The 18,355-nt window shown below is 44.3% G+C and overlaps 1 protein-coding gene across 1 annotated transcript in view; it reads right to left on the reverse strand.

Annotated features, from left to right (window-relative positions):
* The window catches only part of LOC143808069 (putative cation-transporting ATPase 13A4), a 361,151-nt gene that overhangs the window by 254,489 nt on the left and 88,307 nt on the right, over positions 1 to 18,355 (reverse strand). Inside the window, exon 2 of the mRNA XM_077290326.1 lies at positions 18,027 to 18,200. Within this exon, the coding sequence (XP_077146441.1) occupies positions 18,027 to 18,200 (174 nt within the window). The remainder of the gene's footprint in view (positions 1 to 18,026; positions 18,201 to 18,355) is intronic.

Consider the following 18,355-nt stretch of genomic DNA (forward strand, 5'->3'; position numbering starts at 1 on the left):
GTCCTGTATCGGTTAAGGGTGCTTCAGGAGTTCCACGACTCTGCTTTGAGTGGGCATCCTGGAATCTCAGCCACTTGTAAAGCCATTACTAGGTTATTCAGGTGGCCCTCGTTGACTTCTGACATCATTAGGTTTGTGTCGTCCTGTGAAACTTGTGCCCGTGCAAAAATCTCCCGCAACTTGCCGGCCAGGGAATTGATGCCACTGCCAATTCCGGATAGACCGTGGACTCATCTCTCTATGGATTTTATCACCGATCTTCCCCCCTCTAATGACAAAACTGTGATCTGGGTGGTTGTCGATAGGTTCAGTAAACAAGCACATTTTGTACCATTAACAGTCCTCTCTAATGCTGAGACTCTATCTAAATTATTCATTGAACTTGTGATCCAGTTGCATGGTGTGCCTGTCAGTGTGGTGTCTGATAGAGGGGTGCAATTCGTGGCAAAATCCTGGTTGGCTTTTTGCATCAGTCTGACCTTTTCATCGGCCTATCATCCCGAGACCAACGGTCAGACTGAAAGGACCAATCACAATCAGTCTTTGGAGCAGATTTTACGGTGTCTTGTCACATCTAGACAGGATGACTGGTGTTCTGCAATACCTATAGCAGAATTCGCTTTCAATAATTGGGTCAATCAGTCCACTGGTGCTTCTCCATTCTTCTGCAACTATGTGTTTCACCCTCATTTTGGTGAGTTTTCCCAGCTAGATTTGGGGTGTCCAGGGGCTGATTCAGCCTTTCTGTGGTTGGAGGAGGTCTGGAGGGAGGTTCAGAGAAACATTGGGGAGGCTCAGGGCAAATATAAATTTTTTTGTGGATAAACAACGTTCTGTGGGGCCAGTTTATCAGGTGGGGGATAAGGTATGGTTATCCACCAAAAATATAAGGATGAGAATTCCCTCTGCTAAGTTGGGTCCCAAGTTTATTGGTCTGTATGAAATTTTAGAGGTGATTAATCCTGTGGCCTTTCACCTGCATTTGCCTCCATCGTTGCGGATCCCCTATGTGATCCATAAGGCACTTCTGAAGCCGTCAGTGCCTTCCTCTGGTGAATCTCCCTCACACCCGCCGCCTGTTGTGGTAGATGGCCAGACCGAGTTCAAGGTGGAACAGGTGGTGGATTCTTGCATGCTCCGCCGTTCACTTCAGTACTTGGTCCATTGGAAAGAGTACGGTCCTGAGGACCTGTCATGGGTGCCGGAGCTTTCGGTCCATGCTGAACGGTTGGTCCGGGCCTTTCATACTCATCATCCAGGGAAGCCTGGGGATCCTGTGGCCTTCCATTAAGAGGGGAGTACTGTCATGGTCCAGTCCAGAGTTTACTTTCTTCTTTTCTCTCTCGAGACTGGTCATGCAGTGGTTAATCTTCTCAGCCTCATTCTGGAGCTAGCTGGGCTATTTCAGTCTGTCACAGCCTGCTGACCAGTGTTAGTGATAGTTCTTGCTTCCTGGCTTGAGCTCCTGACCTGTATTAGTGATCCGTGTGCCTCTGACTGCCTGTTCCCGTGTATGACTCAATCTGATCTCTGGACTTTGCCCTGGTTTTACATCAGCACAATTTTGGAACCAACATTTTTTTTGTTAGGGAGTTATAAGGGTTAAATTTGACCAGCAATTTCTCATTTTTACAACACCATTTTGTTTAGGGACCACATCACATTTAAAGTCATTTTGAAAGGTCTATATGATAGAAAATAACCAAGTGTGACACCATTCTAAAAACTGCACCCCTCAAGGTGCTCAAAACCACATTGAAGAAGTTTATTAACCCTTCAGGTGTTTCACAGGAATTTTTGGAATGTTTAAAAAAATGAACATATAAGTTTTCTTCACAAAAAATTTACTTCAGCTCCAATTTGTTTTATTTTACCAAGGGTAACAGGAAAAAAATGGACCCCAAAAGTTGTTGCACAATTTGTCCTGAGTATGCCGATACCCCATATGTGGGGTAAACCACTGTTGGGTGCATGGTAGAGCTCGGAAGAGAAGGAACGCCGTTTGACTTTGCAATGCAGAATTGAGATGGGACGCCATGTTGCGTTTGGAGAGCCCCTGATGTGCCTAAACAATGAAACCCCCCACAGGTGACATAATTTTGCTGTGATGTGCTGTGAGAGCTTTGAACTCCTAAGTGTTTCACTACAGTTTATATCATCGCAGAGCCGTGAAAATAAAAATTATTTTTTTTTTCACAAAAATTATTTTTTACCCCCCAGTTTTGTATTTTCTCAAGGGTAACAGGAGAAATTGGACCACAATAGTTGTTGTCCAATTTGACTTGAGCATGCTGAAACCCCATATGTGGGGGGTAACCACCATTTGGGCGCATGGCAGAGCTCGGAAGAGAAGGAGTGCCGTTTGGAATGCAGACAGATGGAATGGTCTGCAGGTGACACATTGCGTTTGCAGAGCCCCTAATGTACCTAAACAGTAGAAACCCCCCACAAGTGACCCCATTGGAAACCAGACCCCCCAAGGAACTTATCTAGATGTGTTGTGAGAACTTTGAACCCCCAAGTGTTTCACTACAGTTTATAACGCAGAGCCTTGAAAATAAAAATCATTTTTTCCCACAAATATGTTTTTTAACCCCCCCAATTTTTATTTTACCAAGGATAACAAGAGGAATTGGACCCCAAAAGTTGTTGTCAAATTTGTCCTGAGTATGCTGATACCCCATATATTGGGGTAAACCCCTGTTTGGGCGTACGGGAGAGCTTGGAAGTGAAGGAGCACTGTTTTACTTTTTCAACGCAGAATTGGCTGGAATTGAGATCGGACGCCATGTCGCGTTTGGAGATCTCTTGACGTGCCTAAACAGTGGAAACCCCCAATTCTAACTGAAACCCTAACCCAAACACACCCCTAACCCTAATCCCAACTCTAACCATAGCCCAAACCACACCCCTAACCTGAACATGCAGTGCAGGGTCAGTTTTCCCCCTTCTATTGTAGTTCTGTGTTGCAGTTCCGTAACAGTTTGTCCAGCCACACATATAAAAAAATATCTCTAGAATTCCTTCAACATGTGCAGCGTCCAAAAACTTGCTCAACCCTTGCAAGGGTTAACTTTGGAAGTAGCTGACCTGCAACAGCACGTGAGTACTTACTCTGGATCATGCTCTGAAGAACCTAAGGTAGGATTACCTGAGTTTTTTTCTGGTTAACAGCAGGAATTTTCTACATTTAAAAATTCATGTTTACTATATTTTCGGCTTAGACCCAGATTCTCAGGGAGTGAAGTACAGCGTGTGGGGATTATTATGTCTTTATTGCTAAATGAACTCCAAATGTGGGCATTTTCATTACATTCTGATGATCCTTGTTTTACATCAGAAGCATTTTTTTATGCTATGGGGTTGCTATATGATGATCCTGATTGGGTCACATCAGCTGAGGCAAAGCTCAGACAGCTTAAACACGGTTCTGTTGATGCTGAGAGGTATTGCACCCAGTTCAGATGATGGTCTGCAGAGGTCAGGTGGAAAGAACCAGCGCTCAAGAGTCAGTTTTTAGCATGTTTGCGTGAAAGAGTTAAAGATTTGCTCATTGCATATCCTACACCTAATACTTTGTAAACTGCTATGCAGTTAGCTATCTGTGTGGATAGAAGTTTGAGAGGCAGACAGAATGAAGAGAAGGCTCTTATAATGCTGAACCCCGTCTCTCACGATAGCCCCATCGACTGCGGGGAACCGATGCAACTTGGGGCGATGTCCTCTCATTCCCAGGAGAGGGAGAAGAGGTTTTCTGAAGCGCTATGCTTGTATTGTGGTAAGGCTGACCATTTTATTAAGCAATGTGAGGTTTGCATAGGGAAAGAAAAACAAAAGGTCAGTAGGAGTAACACTCCAGTTTGTATTGCGTTTTTAAGGTCTGCAGGAATTTTTTTTCTAGTAATACAACATATCATGGTCATTCCATTGATTTTCAGGTAATAGTGGACTGTGGTTCTGCAGTTAATTTGTTTGGTCAACAATTCCAAGACAAATAAAAGTTTGATTCTGAACCATTGTCATCTCCTATTCCTGTTGTGGCTATTGCTAACACTCCTCTGGAACATGGGTGTATTTCTCGAAAGGTTACGGGGTTCGGGGTTCCCACTTACTGTGAATATGGAACATCAGGTGTGTATAGACTTTTGTTTGTCCTTGCTAAATTACCTTGCTCAGTCGTCCTGGGTTTCCCCTGGTTAAAAATGCACAATCCTTGGCAGGACTGGTCATCTAGTACTATAAGGTCCTGGGTCAGGGGTGTTATGGTAATTGTTGTAATGTTCACATTGCTGCTGTTGTGAAGAAGGAGCTACCTGAAGCCATTCAGGATTTCTGGAGGGTATTTCTGGAGGTTGAGTCGCAAGCTCTACCACCCCATAGAGATTACGACTGTGCTATTGAGTTCGTCCCAGGTGCCACACTTCCTAAGAGTCTTTTGTTTAATCTGACGATTCCCAAGAGGGAGGCCTAAAAGGAATACCTTCAGACTAGTTTAGCTGCAGGTCATATAAGACCCTCTAAGTCCTCTGTGGCAGTAGGAATCTTTTTTGACAAAAAGAAGGCCATGTCTGGATTTTTGGGAGATTAATAAGATCACTGTGTGCAATCCTTATCCATTGCCGCTGATTCCGGATTTGTATAACCAACTAACCAGAGCGAAGTGGTTCTCTAAGATTGACCTTTGTGGGGCATATAATTTGCTGCAGGTGAAGGAGGGCGATGAATGGAAAACAACCTTTAATACCCTGGAAGGTAATTTTGAGTGTCTGGTAATGCATTTTGGCCTTACTAACGCACCTGCATTTTTTCAAAATTTCATTAATGACATTCGAGATCGTTGATCGGTAGGAGTGTTATTGTTTATTTGGATGATATTTTGATCTATTCACCTGATCTGGAGTCAAATTGGCAGAGAGTCCGCGAAGTTCTACAGATTTTGATTGAAAACTCCCTCTTTGCTAAGTTGGAGAAGTGCGAGTTTGCGGTACAGAAAATGAGTTTTTTGGGGTACCTTGTCTCCAGTCATGGGTTTGAGATGGACCCGGTGAAGGTTCAGGCAGTGCTGGAGTGACCTAGGCCTGAATGTTTGAAGTCTGTTCAGAGATTTTTAGGGTTTGCTAATTATTATAGAGAATTCCTAAAGAATTTTTCTGTGATCGCTAAACCTATAACTGATCTCACCAAGAAGGGTTCCAATACTGTCCTATGCTCCTCTGAGGCTGTTAAGGCTTTTGAGCATCTCAAGGAGAAGTTTATGTCTGCTCCTATTTTGATCTAGACAGATGAGACCAAGCCATTTCTGTTAGAGGTTGATGCCTCTTCAGTAAGGGTGGGGGCAGTTCTGTCCCAAGAGGGAGAGGATGGGGTGCATCCCTGTGCTTTCTTTTCTAAAAAAATTTTGGAGACTGAGGTCAACTATGATGTTGGGAACAGAGAGTTGCTAGCTATTAAACTCGCGTTTGAGCATTGGCAACATTTTTTGGAGGGGGCTAGACTTCCAATACAGGTTTTTACTGATCATAAGAATCTGATATATCTGGATGTTGCTAAGCGTTTGAATGCCTGTCAAGCTAGGTGGGCACTGTTTTTTGCCTGGTTTCATTTCTCCGTAACATATATCCCTGAGATGAAGAATGTTAAAGCGGATACTTTGTCTCATAGTTTCTCTCCAGCAGTTAATACTGAGAAGGAGGAATGTATTTTGCAGAGGGGTGGTGGTGGCAGCATTGGGTTCTGAGTTCAAGAGTAGCATCCTAGAGGCCCAGAATGCTGCACCAACTAACACTCCATATGGTAAATTATTTGTGCCTAGATCCTTGCGGAGAGCTTTGTTTGCTGAATGTCATGAGTCTCGGTTGGCGGGTCATCCAGGGATTTCGGAAACTAGAAAGTCGATCAGTCGAAGTTTCTGGTGTCCAGTATGGCAAAGAGAAATCATCAAGTGGGTGTGTCAGTGTACTGTGCGCTAGGTCGAAGGCCTCACATGCCCCAGCTGCAGGGTTGCTGTGCCTTTTTTTCAGTTCCTAGTTCGCCATGGTCACATCTTGCTATGGATTTTATCACCGATCTGCCAGTCTCTGAGGGTTTTTCGGTCTTCTGGGTTGTTGTGGAACGGTTTAGTAAGATGTGTCATCTGGTCCCGCTCAATAAATTACCCTGCGCCAAGACTCTAGCTAAGGCATTAGTGAAAGAGATTGTCAGGCTCCATGTAGTTCCCACGGACATTGTCTCCGATAGAGGCCCACAGTTTGTGGCTCGCTTTTGGCGTGCTTTTTGTGACAGATTATTTGTCATTTTCGTCAGGTTATCATCCGGAGTCCAGTGGACAGACTGAAAGGAAGAACCAGGATGTCAAACAGTTTTTGAGATGTTTTGTAGCAGACAATCAGGAGATGTGGTCGGAATATCTACCACTAGCTGAGTTTGCTCTTAATAATCATACTTCTTCCTCGGCTGGGTGTTCTTTTTTTGCTGTACAGGGAGGCATCCATCTTTCGGTCCATTTTCAAAGATTAGGGCAGCGGTGCCTGAGGAGGAGTGTTTTTCTGGAAATTTGGACATGGTTTGGACCAATGTATGCCATAATCTGAAAGAGGCAAATAGGAGGTTAAAGAAATATTTTGAAATGAAAAGAAGGGAGGCGTTGTTTGCAGTTGGGGACATGGTCTGGTTGTCCTCCATTTGAAGATCCCTTCTAAAAAACTGGGGCCTAAGTTTGTAGGACCCTTCAAAGTGGTTCAGGTTGTCAACTTGGCAGCGGTGAGATTAGACATCCCCTCGCCTGGAGAATTAATTCAGTTTTTCATGTATCTTTACTGAAGAAAGTTGACACACCAGATAAGGAGGTGATGCCGACTGTTCCTCCAGTTGATGAGGAAGGTGAGTTTGAGATTATATGCATTTTAGATTCCAAGTGGCACAGAGGAAGGTTGCAGTATCTCGTGTCCTGGAAGGGTTTCGGTCCCGAGGATAATTCCTGGGTGAAAACTGAGGACATCTCGGCCTCAAGGCTGATAAAGTCTTTTCACAGGAGATTTCAGAATAAGGCTCAGCCAAGAGGATCCGGAGGATTCTCCTAAAAGGGGAGGTACTATTAGCATCTGTTTTGTTTTTGACATCCGCCATATTGTGGTTTTCTGGCTGCTGGTCTTTTTCCCCTGGTGCTGGGTTGTTTTAGGTCAGGTGATTGTATCACCCTTTATTACCCAGCACCTGCCTCCCATTCCTTGATGGACAACAGTATCAATCCGCTAGAGTTCTGGCTAGTTGCTTTGATAGCTTTCTGTGTTTGATATTGTGCAGTTCTGGGATCTCTGTTTCTGCTATCCTGAGTTTCTGTTTTCAGTTGGTTTCTGCAGTCGTCTCTGTGTTTTCTATTAGGAGGTGACCTGTTTTTTATACTCAGTCCTTAGATCTTTTAGGGACCTCCTTCCCCCTATCTATAGGTCTTTGCTGAGATTAACCTAGGATCGTCGGTGGGTCTATTCGCAAAGAATGGGTTGCCCACTCCATCGTAGGGTAACAGCCTAGTCTCAGTGCAGGGTCAGTTTTCCCACTTCTATCCTAGTTCTGTGTTGCAGTTCCGTAACAGTTATACCATGGCACTTAGACAGGGAAGGAGACAGGTAAGACAATTATACAAACCTATTTCCAGTACATTTGGATTACAGCAACTGTTTAACATATGCATTTGTATCATTTATATCCTGGTAGCTGCATTCACTCACATCCTCCATCCTTGCATTAACTCTTTATACTCCATCCATATCGGCCCTTCTGTCCTCTCCTATGTATAGCAATCATGCTCTTTTCACATTGCTAAACTGCACAGATCCATTCAGTCCCACAATCCAACACAAGAGATGCTCTTACAAAACACTTAAACATCTACCCAATCTTTCTATCCTCCTTCAACGAATCGCAGGAGATATCTCTCCCAACCATGGCCCCCCATGTTATAGGAAGTCAAACCCCCCAACTGCTATACTCAGAAACCCCTCTATCCTTATTAATGTTCACTGTATGCCTTCTGTCTCTTTCAATTATGCACTTTGGAATTCTTGCTCAGTGTATAATAAACTCTCCTTCATCCATGACTTCTTCCTTTCTAATTCTCTTAACCTCCTGGCTCTTCCTGAAACCTGGATCCAGCAGTCAGACACCACCACTGCTGCTGCTCTCTCAATGGTGGAAAACACTTCTCTCATACCCCAAGATCGGACAATAGAGCAGGTGGGGGTGTTGGCCTGCTCCTATCACCCAAATGTACCTTCCAGGTTATCTCTCAAGTACCTTCACTTGTTTTCCCTTCTTTTGAGGTCCATGCTGTCAGACTCTACATGCCCTTCTCCATGCAAGTGGCGGTGGTATATAGTCCTCTGGGCCCCTCCCATCAGTTCCTGTATCACTTTGCCACCTGGCTTCCACACTTTCTCTCCTTTTAAATCCCCACCCTCTCATGGGTGATTTCAACATCCCCATTGCTATTCACCTTTTATCTCTAACCTCCTCCTTCGGCTTTTTGCAGCTTACTATATCTCCAATGCATGAAGACGGAAACTCCATCGACTTGGTCTTCTCCCGACTTTGCTCAGTGGATGATTTCACAAACTCCCCTTTCCCACACTCTGACCACAACCTTCTTTCATTCTGCATCAAGAACTGCCATCCCGCTCAAGTCACCTCTACATTCCACACATATAGAAATATACAGGCCATTAACACCCAGAAACTTATGAAGAACTTGCAGTTATCACTGGCCCCTATCTCCTCCCTCTCATGTCCTGATTCTGCACTGAAGCATTACAATGAAACACTGCAATGTGCCCTCGTTGAAACTGCACCTCCCATGCATAGAACAACACGGAACAGACGGCGACAACCATGGCACACGCTGCAAACACCTTTCCTGCAACGGTGCTCCAGGTGCGCCGAACGTCTGTGGAGAAAGTCCAATCTACCCAAAGATTTAATCCATTATATGTTTATGCTTAAAACATACAACACTGCCCTTAACCTCTCCAAACAAACCTATTTCAACACCCTCATCACCTCACTATACAATAACCCGAAACATCTCATTGACAATTTTCATTCCCTACTCAAACCAAAAGAGTGCAGGCTCCAACCACAGATATCCGCGCTGATGATCTGGTCAATTATTTCAAAGGAAAAATTAATCATATCTGATAGGAAATTATCTCCCAATCCCCTCATACCATGCACTGTCCTCCCTCCCCCACTGCATCTAGCTCACTCTCTGACTTTGAACCAGTCACAGAAGTAGAAGTAATCAGTGTTGTGAATTTGGATTCTGGGCTCCCCCGGTGGCTACTGGTGGAATTGAACTTGTGACATCATCTTCCCTGTTCACCTGTTCTGATTAGATCTGGGTGTCGCTATATAACCTGGCTTCTTTGTTAGATGCTTGCCGGTCAACAATGTTATCAGAAGCCTCTCTGTGCTTGTTCCTGCTCCCAGACATCTACTAGATAAGTTGGACATTCGTCCATGTTTTGTTTTTGTATTTTGGTTCCAGTTCACAGCTGCAGTTTCGTTACTGTGTCTGGAAAGCTCTTGTTGATCAGGAATTGCCACTCTGGTATTATGAGTTAATGCCAGAGTCCTAAAGTAATTTCTGGATGTGTTTTGTTAGGGTTTTCTACTGACCATGAAAGTATGCTTTCTGTCTTCTGCTATCTAGAAAGCGGACCTCAAATTTGCTAAAACTATTTTCCTGCTGCGTTTGTTGTTTCATCTCATATCACCGCCAATATATGTGGGGGGCCTCTGTCTCCTTTTTGGGCATTTCTCTAGAGGTGAGTCAGGTCTTATATTTCCCTCTGCTAGCATTATTTAGTTCTCCGGCCGGCGCTGGGCATATAGGGATAAAAAGTAGGACATGCTACCTGGCTACTTCTAGATGATGCGGTAGGTTTAGTTCATGGTCAGTACAGTTACATCTTCCAAGAGCTTGTTCCTATTGAGGCTTATGCTAGTTCTCTGGCCATGGAGATCATGACAGTTTGACCGGCCCACTAAAGGGTTAAAATCCTTGGCTGAGAAAGGAGAGAAATAAGAAGTCTGCTGAAAATATTTTTTTTTTTTTTTCTCTAGTAGTTAGTGTGCTCTTGATTGGATCACTTGCCAGTCTGTCTATGCTGCAGTCTTTCTTTTTTTTCTCTCTCCTTCTAATCTTTGAATGGCTCTATGTTCACCTGTCTATAATGGATCTACAGAGTGTAACTGCAGGTTTGAATAATCTCGCCACGAAAGTACAAAGTTTGCAAGATTTTGTTGTTCATGCTCCGGTATCAGAGCCGAGAATTCCTTTGCCGGAATTCTTCTCAGGGAATAGATCTAGCTTTCAGAATTTTAGAAATAATTGTAAGTTATTTTTGTCCCTGAAATCTCGTTCTGCTGGAGACCCTGCACAGCAGGTTGGAATTGTGATTTCCTTGCTCCGCGGCGACCCTCAAGATTGGGCTTTTGCATTGGCACCAGGGGATCCTGCGTTGCGCAATGTGGATGCGTTTTTTCTGGCCTTGGGCTTGCTGTATGAGGAACCTCATTTGGAACTTCAGGCAGAAAAAACTTTGATGTCCCTATCGCAGGGGCAAGATGAAGCTGAAATTTACTGCCAAAAATTCCGTAAATGGTCTGTGCTTACTCAGTGGAATGAGTGTGCCTTGGCGGCTACTTTCAGAGAGGGTCTTTCTGATGCCATTAAGGATGTTATGGTGGGGTTCCCTGTGCCTGCAAGTCTGAATGAGTCCATGACAATGGCCATTCAGATCGATAGGCGTCTGCGGGAGCGCAAACCAGTGCACCATCTGGCGGTGTCCACTGAGAAGACGCCAGAAAACATGCAGTGTGATAGAATTCTGTCCAGAAGCGAGCGGCAGAATTTTCGACGGAAAAATGGGTTGTGTTTCTATTGTGGGGATTCTACTCATGTTATATCAGCATGCTTTAAGCGTACTAAAAAGCTTGATAAATCCGTTCCCATTGGCACTTTACAGTCTAAATTTATTTTGTCTGTGACCCTGATTTGCTCTTTGTCATCTATTACTACGGACGCCTATATCGACTCTGGCGCCGCTTTGAGTCTTATGGATTGGTCCTTTGCCAATCGTTGTGGGTATGATTTAGAGCCTTTGGAGACTCTTATTCCTCTGAAGGGGATTGACTCCACCCCATTGGCTAATAATAAACCACAATACTGGACACAAGTGACTATGTGTATTAATCCGGATCACCAGGAGACTATTCGTTTTCTGGTGCTGTATAATCTACATGATGATTTGGTGCTGGGATTGCCATGGCTGCAGTCTCACAACCCAGTCCTTGACTGGAGAGCTATGTCTGTGTTGAGCTGGGGATGTAAGGGGACTCATGGGGACGTACCTTTGGTGTCCATTTCATCATCTATTCCCTCTGAAATCCCTGAGTTCCTGTCTGATTATCGTGACGTCTTTGAAGAACCCAAGCTGGGTTCACTACCTCCGCACCGTGAGTGCGATTGTGCTATAGATTTAATTCCGGGTAGTAAATACCCAAAGGGTCGTTTATTTAATCTGTCTGTGCCTGAACATACTGCTATGCGAGAATATATAAAGGAGTCCTTGGAAAAGGGACATATTCGTCCATCGTCATCTCCCTTAGGAGCCGGTTTTTTCTTTGTGTCAAAAAAAGACGGCTCTTTGAGACCATGTATTGATTATCGGCTTTTGAATAAAATCACGGTGAAATATCAATACCCATTGCCGTTGCTGACTGATTTGTTTGCTCGCATAAAGGGGGCCAAGTGGTTCTCTAAGATTGATCTCCGTGGGGCGTATAATTTGGTGCGGATCAGGCAGGGGGATGAGTGGAAAACCGCATTTAATACGCCCGAGGGCCACTTTGAGTATTTAGTGATGCCTTTTGGTCTTTCTAATGCCCCTTCAGTCTTCCAGTCCTTTATGCATGATATTTTCCGCGATTTTTTGGATAAATTTATGATAGTGTATCTGGATGATATTCTGATTTTTTCGGATGATTGGGACTCTCATGTCCGGCAAGTTAAGAGGGTTTTTCAGGTTTTGCGGTCTAATTCTCTGTGTGTCAAGGGTTCTAAGTGCGTTTTTGGGGTTCAGAGAATTTCCTTTTTGGGATATATTTTTTCTCCCTCTTCCATTGAGATGGATCCTGTCAAGGTTCAAGCTATTTGTGATTGGACGCAGCCCTCTTCTCTTAAAAGTCTTCAGAAATTTTTGGGCTTTGCCAACTTTTATCGTCGATTTATTTCTGGTTTTTCGGATATCGTTAAGCCATTGACCGATTTGACTAGACAGGGTGCTGATGTTGCTAATTGGTCCCCTGATGCTGTGGAGGCCTTTCAGGAGCTTAAGCGCCGTTTTTCTTCTGCCCCTGTGTTGCGTCAGCCTGATGTGACTCTTCCTTTTCAGGTTGAGGTCGACGCTTCTGAGATCGGGGCTGGGGCAGTGTTGTCGCAGAAAAGTTCTGACTGCGCCGTGATGAGGCCTTGTGCCTTCTTTTCCCGTAAATTTTCGCCCGCTGAGCGGAATTATGATGTTGGGAATCGGGAGCTTTTGGCCATGAAGTGGGCGTTTGAGGAGTGGCGCCATTGGCTCGAGGGGGCCAGACATCAGGTGGTGGTATTGACTGACCACAAAAATTTGATCTATCTTGAGACCGCCAGGCGCCTGAATCCTAGACAGGCGCGCTGGTCATTATTTTTCTCTCGGTTTAATTTTGTGGTATCGTACCTACCGGGTTCTAAGAATGTTAAGGCGGATGCCCTTTCTAGGAGTTTTGAGCCTGATTCACCCGGCAACTCTGACCCCACAGGTATTCTTAAGGAGGGAGTTATCTTGTCAGCCGTTTCTCCAGACCTGCGGCGGGCCTTGCAGGAGTTTCAGGCGGATAGACCGGATCGTTGTCCGCCTGATAGGTTGTTTGTTCCTGATGATTGGACCAGTAGAGTCATCTCTGAGGTACATTCTTCGGCATTGGCAGGTCATCCTGGAATTTTTGGTACCAGGGATTTGGTGGCAAGATCCTTCTGGTGGCCTTCCCTGTCACGAGATGTGCGAGGCTTTGTGCAGTCTTGTGACGTTTGTGCTCGGGCCAAGCCTTGTTGTTCTCGGGCTAGTGGATTATTGTTGCCCTTGCCTATTCCTAAGAGGCCTTGGACACACATCTCGATGGATTTTATTTCAGATCTGCCTGTTTCTCAGAAGATGTCTGTCATCTGGGTGGTGTGTGACCGTTTTTCTAAGATGGTCCATTTGGTTCCCCTGCCCAAATTGCCTTCTTCTTCCGAGTTGGTGCCCCTGTTTTTTCAAAATGTTGTTCGTTTGCATGGTATTCCTGAGAATATCGTTTCTGACAGAGGAACCCAATTTGTGTCTAGATTTTGGCGGGCATTCTGTGCTAGGATGGGCATAGATTTGTCTTTTTCGTCTGCTTTTCACCCTCAGACTAATGGCCAGACCGAGCGGACTAATCAGACCCTGGAGACATATCTGAGGTGTTTTGTGTCTGCTGACCAGGATGATTGGGTTGCTTTTTTGCCATTGGCGGAGTTCGCCCTCAATAATCGGGCCAGCTCTGCCACTTTGGTGTCCCCGTTTTTCTGTAATTCGGGGTTCCACCCTCGATTTTCCTCCGGTCAGATGGAATCCTCGGATTGTCCTGGAGTGGATGCGGTGGTGGAGAGATTGCATCATATCTGGGGGCAGGTGATGGACAATTTAAAGTTGTCCCAGGAGAAGACTCAGCTTTTTGCCAACCGTCACCGTCGTGTTGGTCCTCGGCTTTGTGTTGGAGATTTGGTGTGGTTGTCTTCTCGTTTTGTCCCTATGAGGGTCTCATCTCCTAAGTTTAAGCCTCGGTTCATCGGTCCGTATAAAATATTGGAGATTCTTAACCCTGTTTCCTTCCGTTTGGACCTCCCTGCATCCTTTTCTATTCATAACGTTTTTCATCGGTCGTTATTGCGCAGGTATGAGGCACCGGTTGTGCCTTCCGTTGAGCCTCCTGCTCCGGTGTTGGTTGAGGGTGAGTTGGAGTACGTTGTGGAAAAAATCCTAGACTCCCGTGTTTCCAGACGGAGACTCCAGTATCTGGTCAAGTGGAAGGGATACGGCCAGGAGGATAATTCTTGGGTCACTGCATCTGATGTTCATGCCTCTGATCTGGTTCGTGCCTTTCATAGGGCCCATCCTGATCGCCCTGGTGGTTCTGGTGAGGGTTCGGTGCCCCCTCCTTGAGGGGGGGGTACTGTTGTGAATTTGGATTCTGGGCTCCCCCGGTGGCTACTGGTGGAATTGAACTTGTGACATCATCTTCCCTGTTCACCTGTTCTGATTAGATCTGGGTGTCGCTATATAACCTGGCTTCTTTGTTAGATGCTTGCCGGTCAACAATGTTATCAGAAGCCTCTCTGTGCTTGTTCCTGCTCCCAGACATCTACTAGATAAGTTGGACATTCGTCCATGTTTTGTTTTTGTATTTTGGTTCCAGTTCACAGCTGCAGTTTCGTTACTGTGTCTGGAAAGCTCTTGTTGATCAGGAATTGCCACTCTGGTATTATGAGTTAATGCCAGAGTCCTAAAGTAATTTCTGGATGTGTTTTGTTAGGGTTTTCTACTGACCATGAAAGTATGCTTTCTGTCTTCTGCTATCTAGAAAGCGGACCTCAAATTTGCTAAAACTATTTTCCTGCTGCGTTTGTTGTTTCATCTCATATCACCGCCAATATATGTGGGGGGCCTCTGTCTCCTTTTTGGGCATTTCTCTAGAGGTGAGTCAGGTCTTATATTTCCCTCTGCTAGCATTATTTAGTTCTCCGGCCGGCGCTGGGCATATAGGGATAAAAAGTAGGACATGCTACCTGGCTACTTCTAGATGATGCGGTAGGTTTAGTTCATGGTCAGTACAGTTACATCTTCCAAGAGCTTGTTCCTATTGAGGCTTATGCTAGTTCTCTGGCCATGGAGATCATGACAAATCAGGCTCCTTGCAAATTCTCACCTGGCCACTTGCACCAGTGACCCCATTCCGTCACATCTCCTCCAGTCCCTTTCCCCTGCTGTCACAACTGTGCCACTAACTATAGACCTGTCTCTAATCTTCCCTTCATCTCTAAACTCCTGGAACGCCTGGTCCACTCCCGTCTTTTCCGCTATCTCTCAGATAACTCTCTTCTCGACCCTCTACAATCTGGTTTCCCTTCTTTACACTCTACCGAAACTGTCTTTACTAAAGTCTCTAATGATCTACTGACAGCTAAATCTAATGGTCACTGCTCCCTGCTAATTCTCTTGGATCTCTCTGCAGCATTCGACACTGTGGATCATCAGCTCCTCCTCAATATGCTCTGCTCCATTGGCCTCAAGGACACCGTTCTCTCGTGGTTCTCCTCCTATCGCTCTGATTGCTTCTTCACTGCATCTTTTGTTGGCTCCTCCTCCTCTCCTCTTCGCCTTACTGTTGGGGTTCCTTAAGGATCAGTTCTAGGCCCCTTCGTCTTCTCTTTGTATACTGCCCCTATTGGTCAAACAATCAGTAGATTTGGTTTCCAGTACCATCTCTATGCTGATGACACCCAATTATACACTTCTTCTCCTGATATCACGCCTGCCTTTTTTTTTAGAAAACACCAGTAATTTTCTTACCGCTGTCTCTAACATCATGCCCTCCCTCTATCTGAAACTGAACCTGTCAAAATCTGAACTCCTTGTGTTTCCTCCCTCTACTAATGTACCTATGCCCAACATTGCCATTTCCATGTGTGGTTCCTCCATTACTGCTTAGCAACATGCCCGCTGTCTTGGGGTCATACTTGATTCCGAGCTTTCCTTCACCCCCACATCAGATCACTGGCTCGCTCTTGTTATCTGCACCTCAAAAACATTTCTAGAATTCAACCCTTTCTTACTTTCGACTCTGCAAAAACTCTCACTGTTTCTCTTATTCATTCTCATCTGGACTATTGTAACTCTCTACTAATCGGTCTCCCTCTTACCAAACTCTCCCCTCTCCAATCTGTCTTGAATGCTGCAGCCAAGATGATATTCCTCACCAATCGTTACACTGATGCCTCTACCTTGTGCCAGTCATTATACTGGTTACCCATCCACTCCAGAATCCAGTACAAACTTATTACTCTCACCCACAAAGCACTTCATGGCTCAGCACCACCCTACATCTCCTGCCTCGTCTCAGTCTGCCAACCTACCCATGCCCTCCAGTTCTGCTAAAGACCTGAGGTTAGCATCCTCAATAATTAGAACCTCCCACTCCGTCTCCAAGACTTTTCACATGCTGCTCCAATTCTTTCGAATGCACTACCCAGGTTCATATGATTAGTCCCCAAACTCCACAGTTTAAAGTGTGCCCTAAAAACGCCCTTGTTCAGACTGGCCTACCATCTCAACACATTACCCTAACTATCATTGTGTAGCCCATTCAAAATTTTTACTGTTACCAGGTTCCTCGCATCATGTTCTCATATGCTTATGCATTTAATAGCCCTCTGTGTCTGTACTGTTACATAATTAGGCTGATAACCGGTTCATGCAGCATTACATGAACACCCGATTCATACACTTTGGCTGGTCCGAACAATAAAAGCAATTGATACCAGCCACCTTTTGTGTCTCCCCTTTTTCTCATAGATTGTAAGCTTGTGAGAAGGGCCCTCATTCATCTTGGCATCTGTTTTGATCTATGTGTTTATTGTTAAGCTGTAATGTCTATTGTATGTACAAGTCCCCTCTGAAGTGCTGCGGAATATGTTGGCGCTATAGAAATAAAATTAAAATGATTATTATTATTAAATTAAGCTTTTGTTAAAGCCTGCAGTGTTTCATGTTGCAGTGGTTAATAGAACTGTAATTTCACTGAATTACTGAAGTATGCAGTATGTGTATAACTAAGGCCAAGTGCAGTGTTTGCTTGTTTCAATGGATTTGGCCTGGCCTACTGATGCAAACGCAGACACACTAATGCACACTAGGTGGAAATGTTAGCTATGTGCTAGGTGACTTATATAGCTATGTGGTCAGGTGATTTCCATCTCCAGAATTGAAGCCACGCCAAGGTAAGTATGAGAGCCCAAGGTACAGACATGCTCCAAGAGTAAGGACCCTGAGGTGCCTTAACTCAATGAGTGTGAAACCCCACTTGAATTATTAGCACATTTGCACTTCACTTTCATTCTTTGAAGAATACATCCTTTTTTCAAGCCTTTTGGCTTAAATGGGGAATATTTAAATTTCACGGTTGAAGGTACAGTCATATTTTAACTGTGAAACTGTTTGAAATGTTGTCACAATGACTTTTCAGGGTACGGTTCCACCATGAGTTCCCTCATGATTGGAATAAGAGGGAATTGTGTGGCCATCAGGTTCTGCTTCTCCCTTGAAACCCCTGTCTCTTTTCCTGAAAGATAGTCAGTTTAGATTGAGTTCCTAGTTTCACTACTGAGGTAGAGAAAATGGATGCACCCTAACTTCTGCAGTGGAAGGCCACTGATCCCTTATTCTTATTGTGGAGTCTTGGGTGGCCTTTCATTTTAGGCAGTGGACTTTGACATAGTAAATCCTTTTTTTCTGGTCCTAGGCAATATTTGAAGCAATCTTGGGTTCTTAAGAAAAACAATTAACCCTGAAACTGCTGTCTATGGATAGATAGGTGCATGTGTTTAAATAACCTACCTTACTTTTTAAAATATCAGACATTGATATATAGTGAAGTTATCTCCAATGGATAGCATTAGTGATCTAGGTATATTCTCTTTAGAGGAGAACTAATTTTCCAGCAAGTCTAGCCTGGCCTATAACAACTTGTCATAAGAAGAAACTGTATCCAGCTGACCCCAGGTTGTGTTATTAACAAAGGACAAAAAAAATAGAAAAACAGGTTTCATTCTTGGTATACAGTCAACAAACAACAGTATTTAAATAAGTACACAGTGTCATTGTACAAGAAACAAAAGAAAAAGCATAAATACATACCGTAGTTCTCAGTAAAATAACATTAGCTTTCTCAAGGGCACACGGAACACATTGACACCAGACGTCCCATTCAGGTTTCCAATAAAATATGAGTAGAAGAAATCCTAGGGAAAAAATGTACCCAATAATGCAAAGTGCTTGTCTCAACATCAGTGTTCTGTATCCAAACAGCTCCTGGGAAATTAAAAAAAACAATAGGACTGGATGACAATAGGTTTCACCAAATATCTTCTCTTTTTAGGCAAAGCTCTTAACATAAGGCACTTTTTAAATCTCAAACTTCTAATGGCACAAGTTTTTTCTAGTTGATATTTGTCCATATCTACAGA

Source organism: Ranitomeya variabilis, chromosome 2 (assembly GCF_051348905.1).
Source record: "Ranitomeya variabilis isolate aRanVar5 chromosome 2, aRanVar5.hap1, whole genome shotgun sequence".
In the NCBI taxonomy this organism is placed as follows: domain Eukaryota; kingdom Metazoa; phylum Chordata; class Amphibia; order Anura; family Dendrobatidae; genus Ranitomeya; species Ranitomeya variabilis.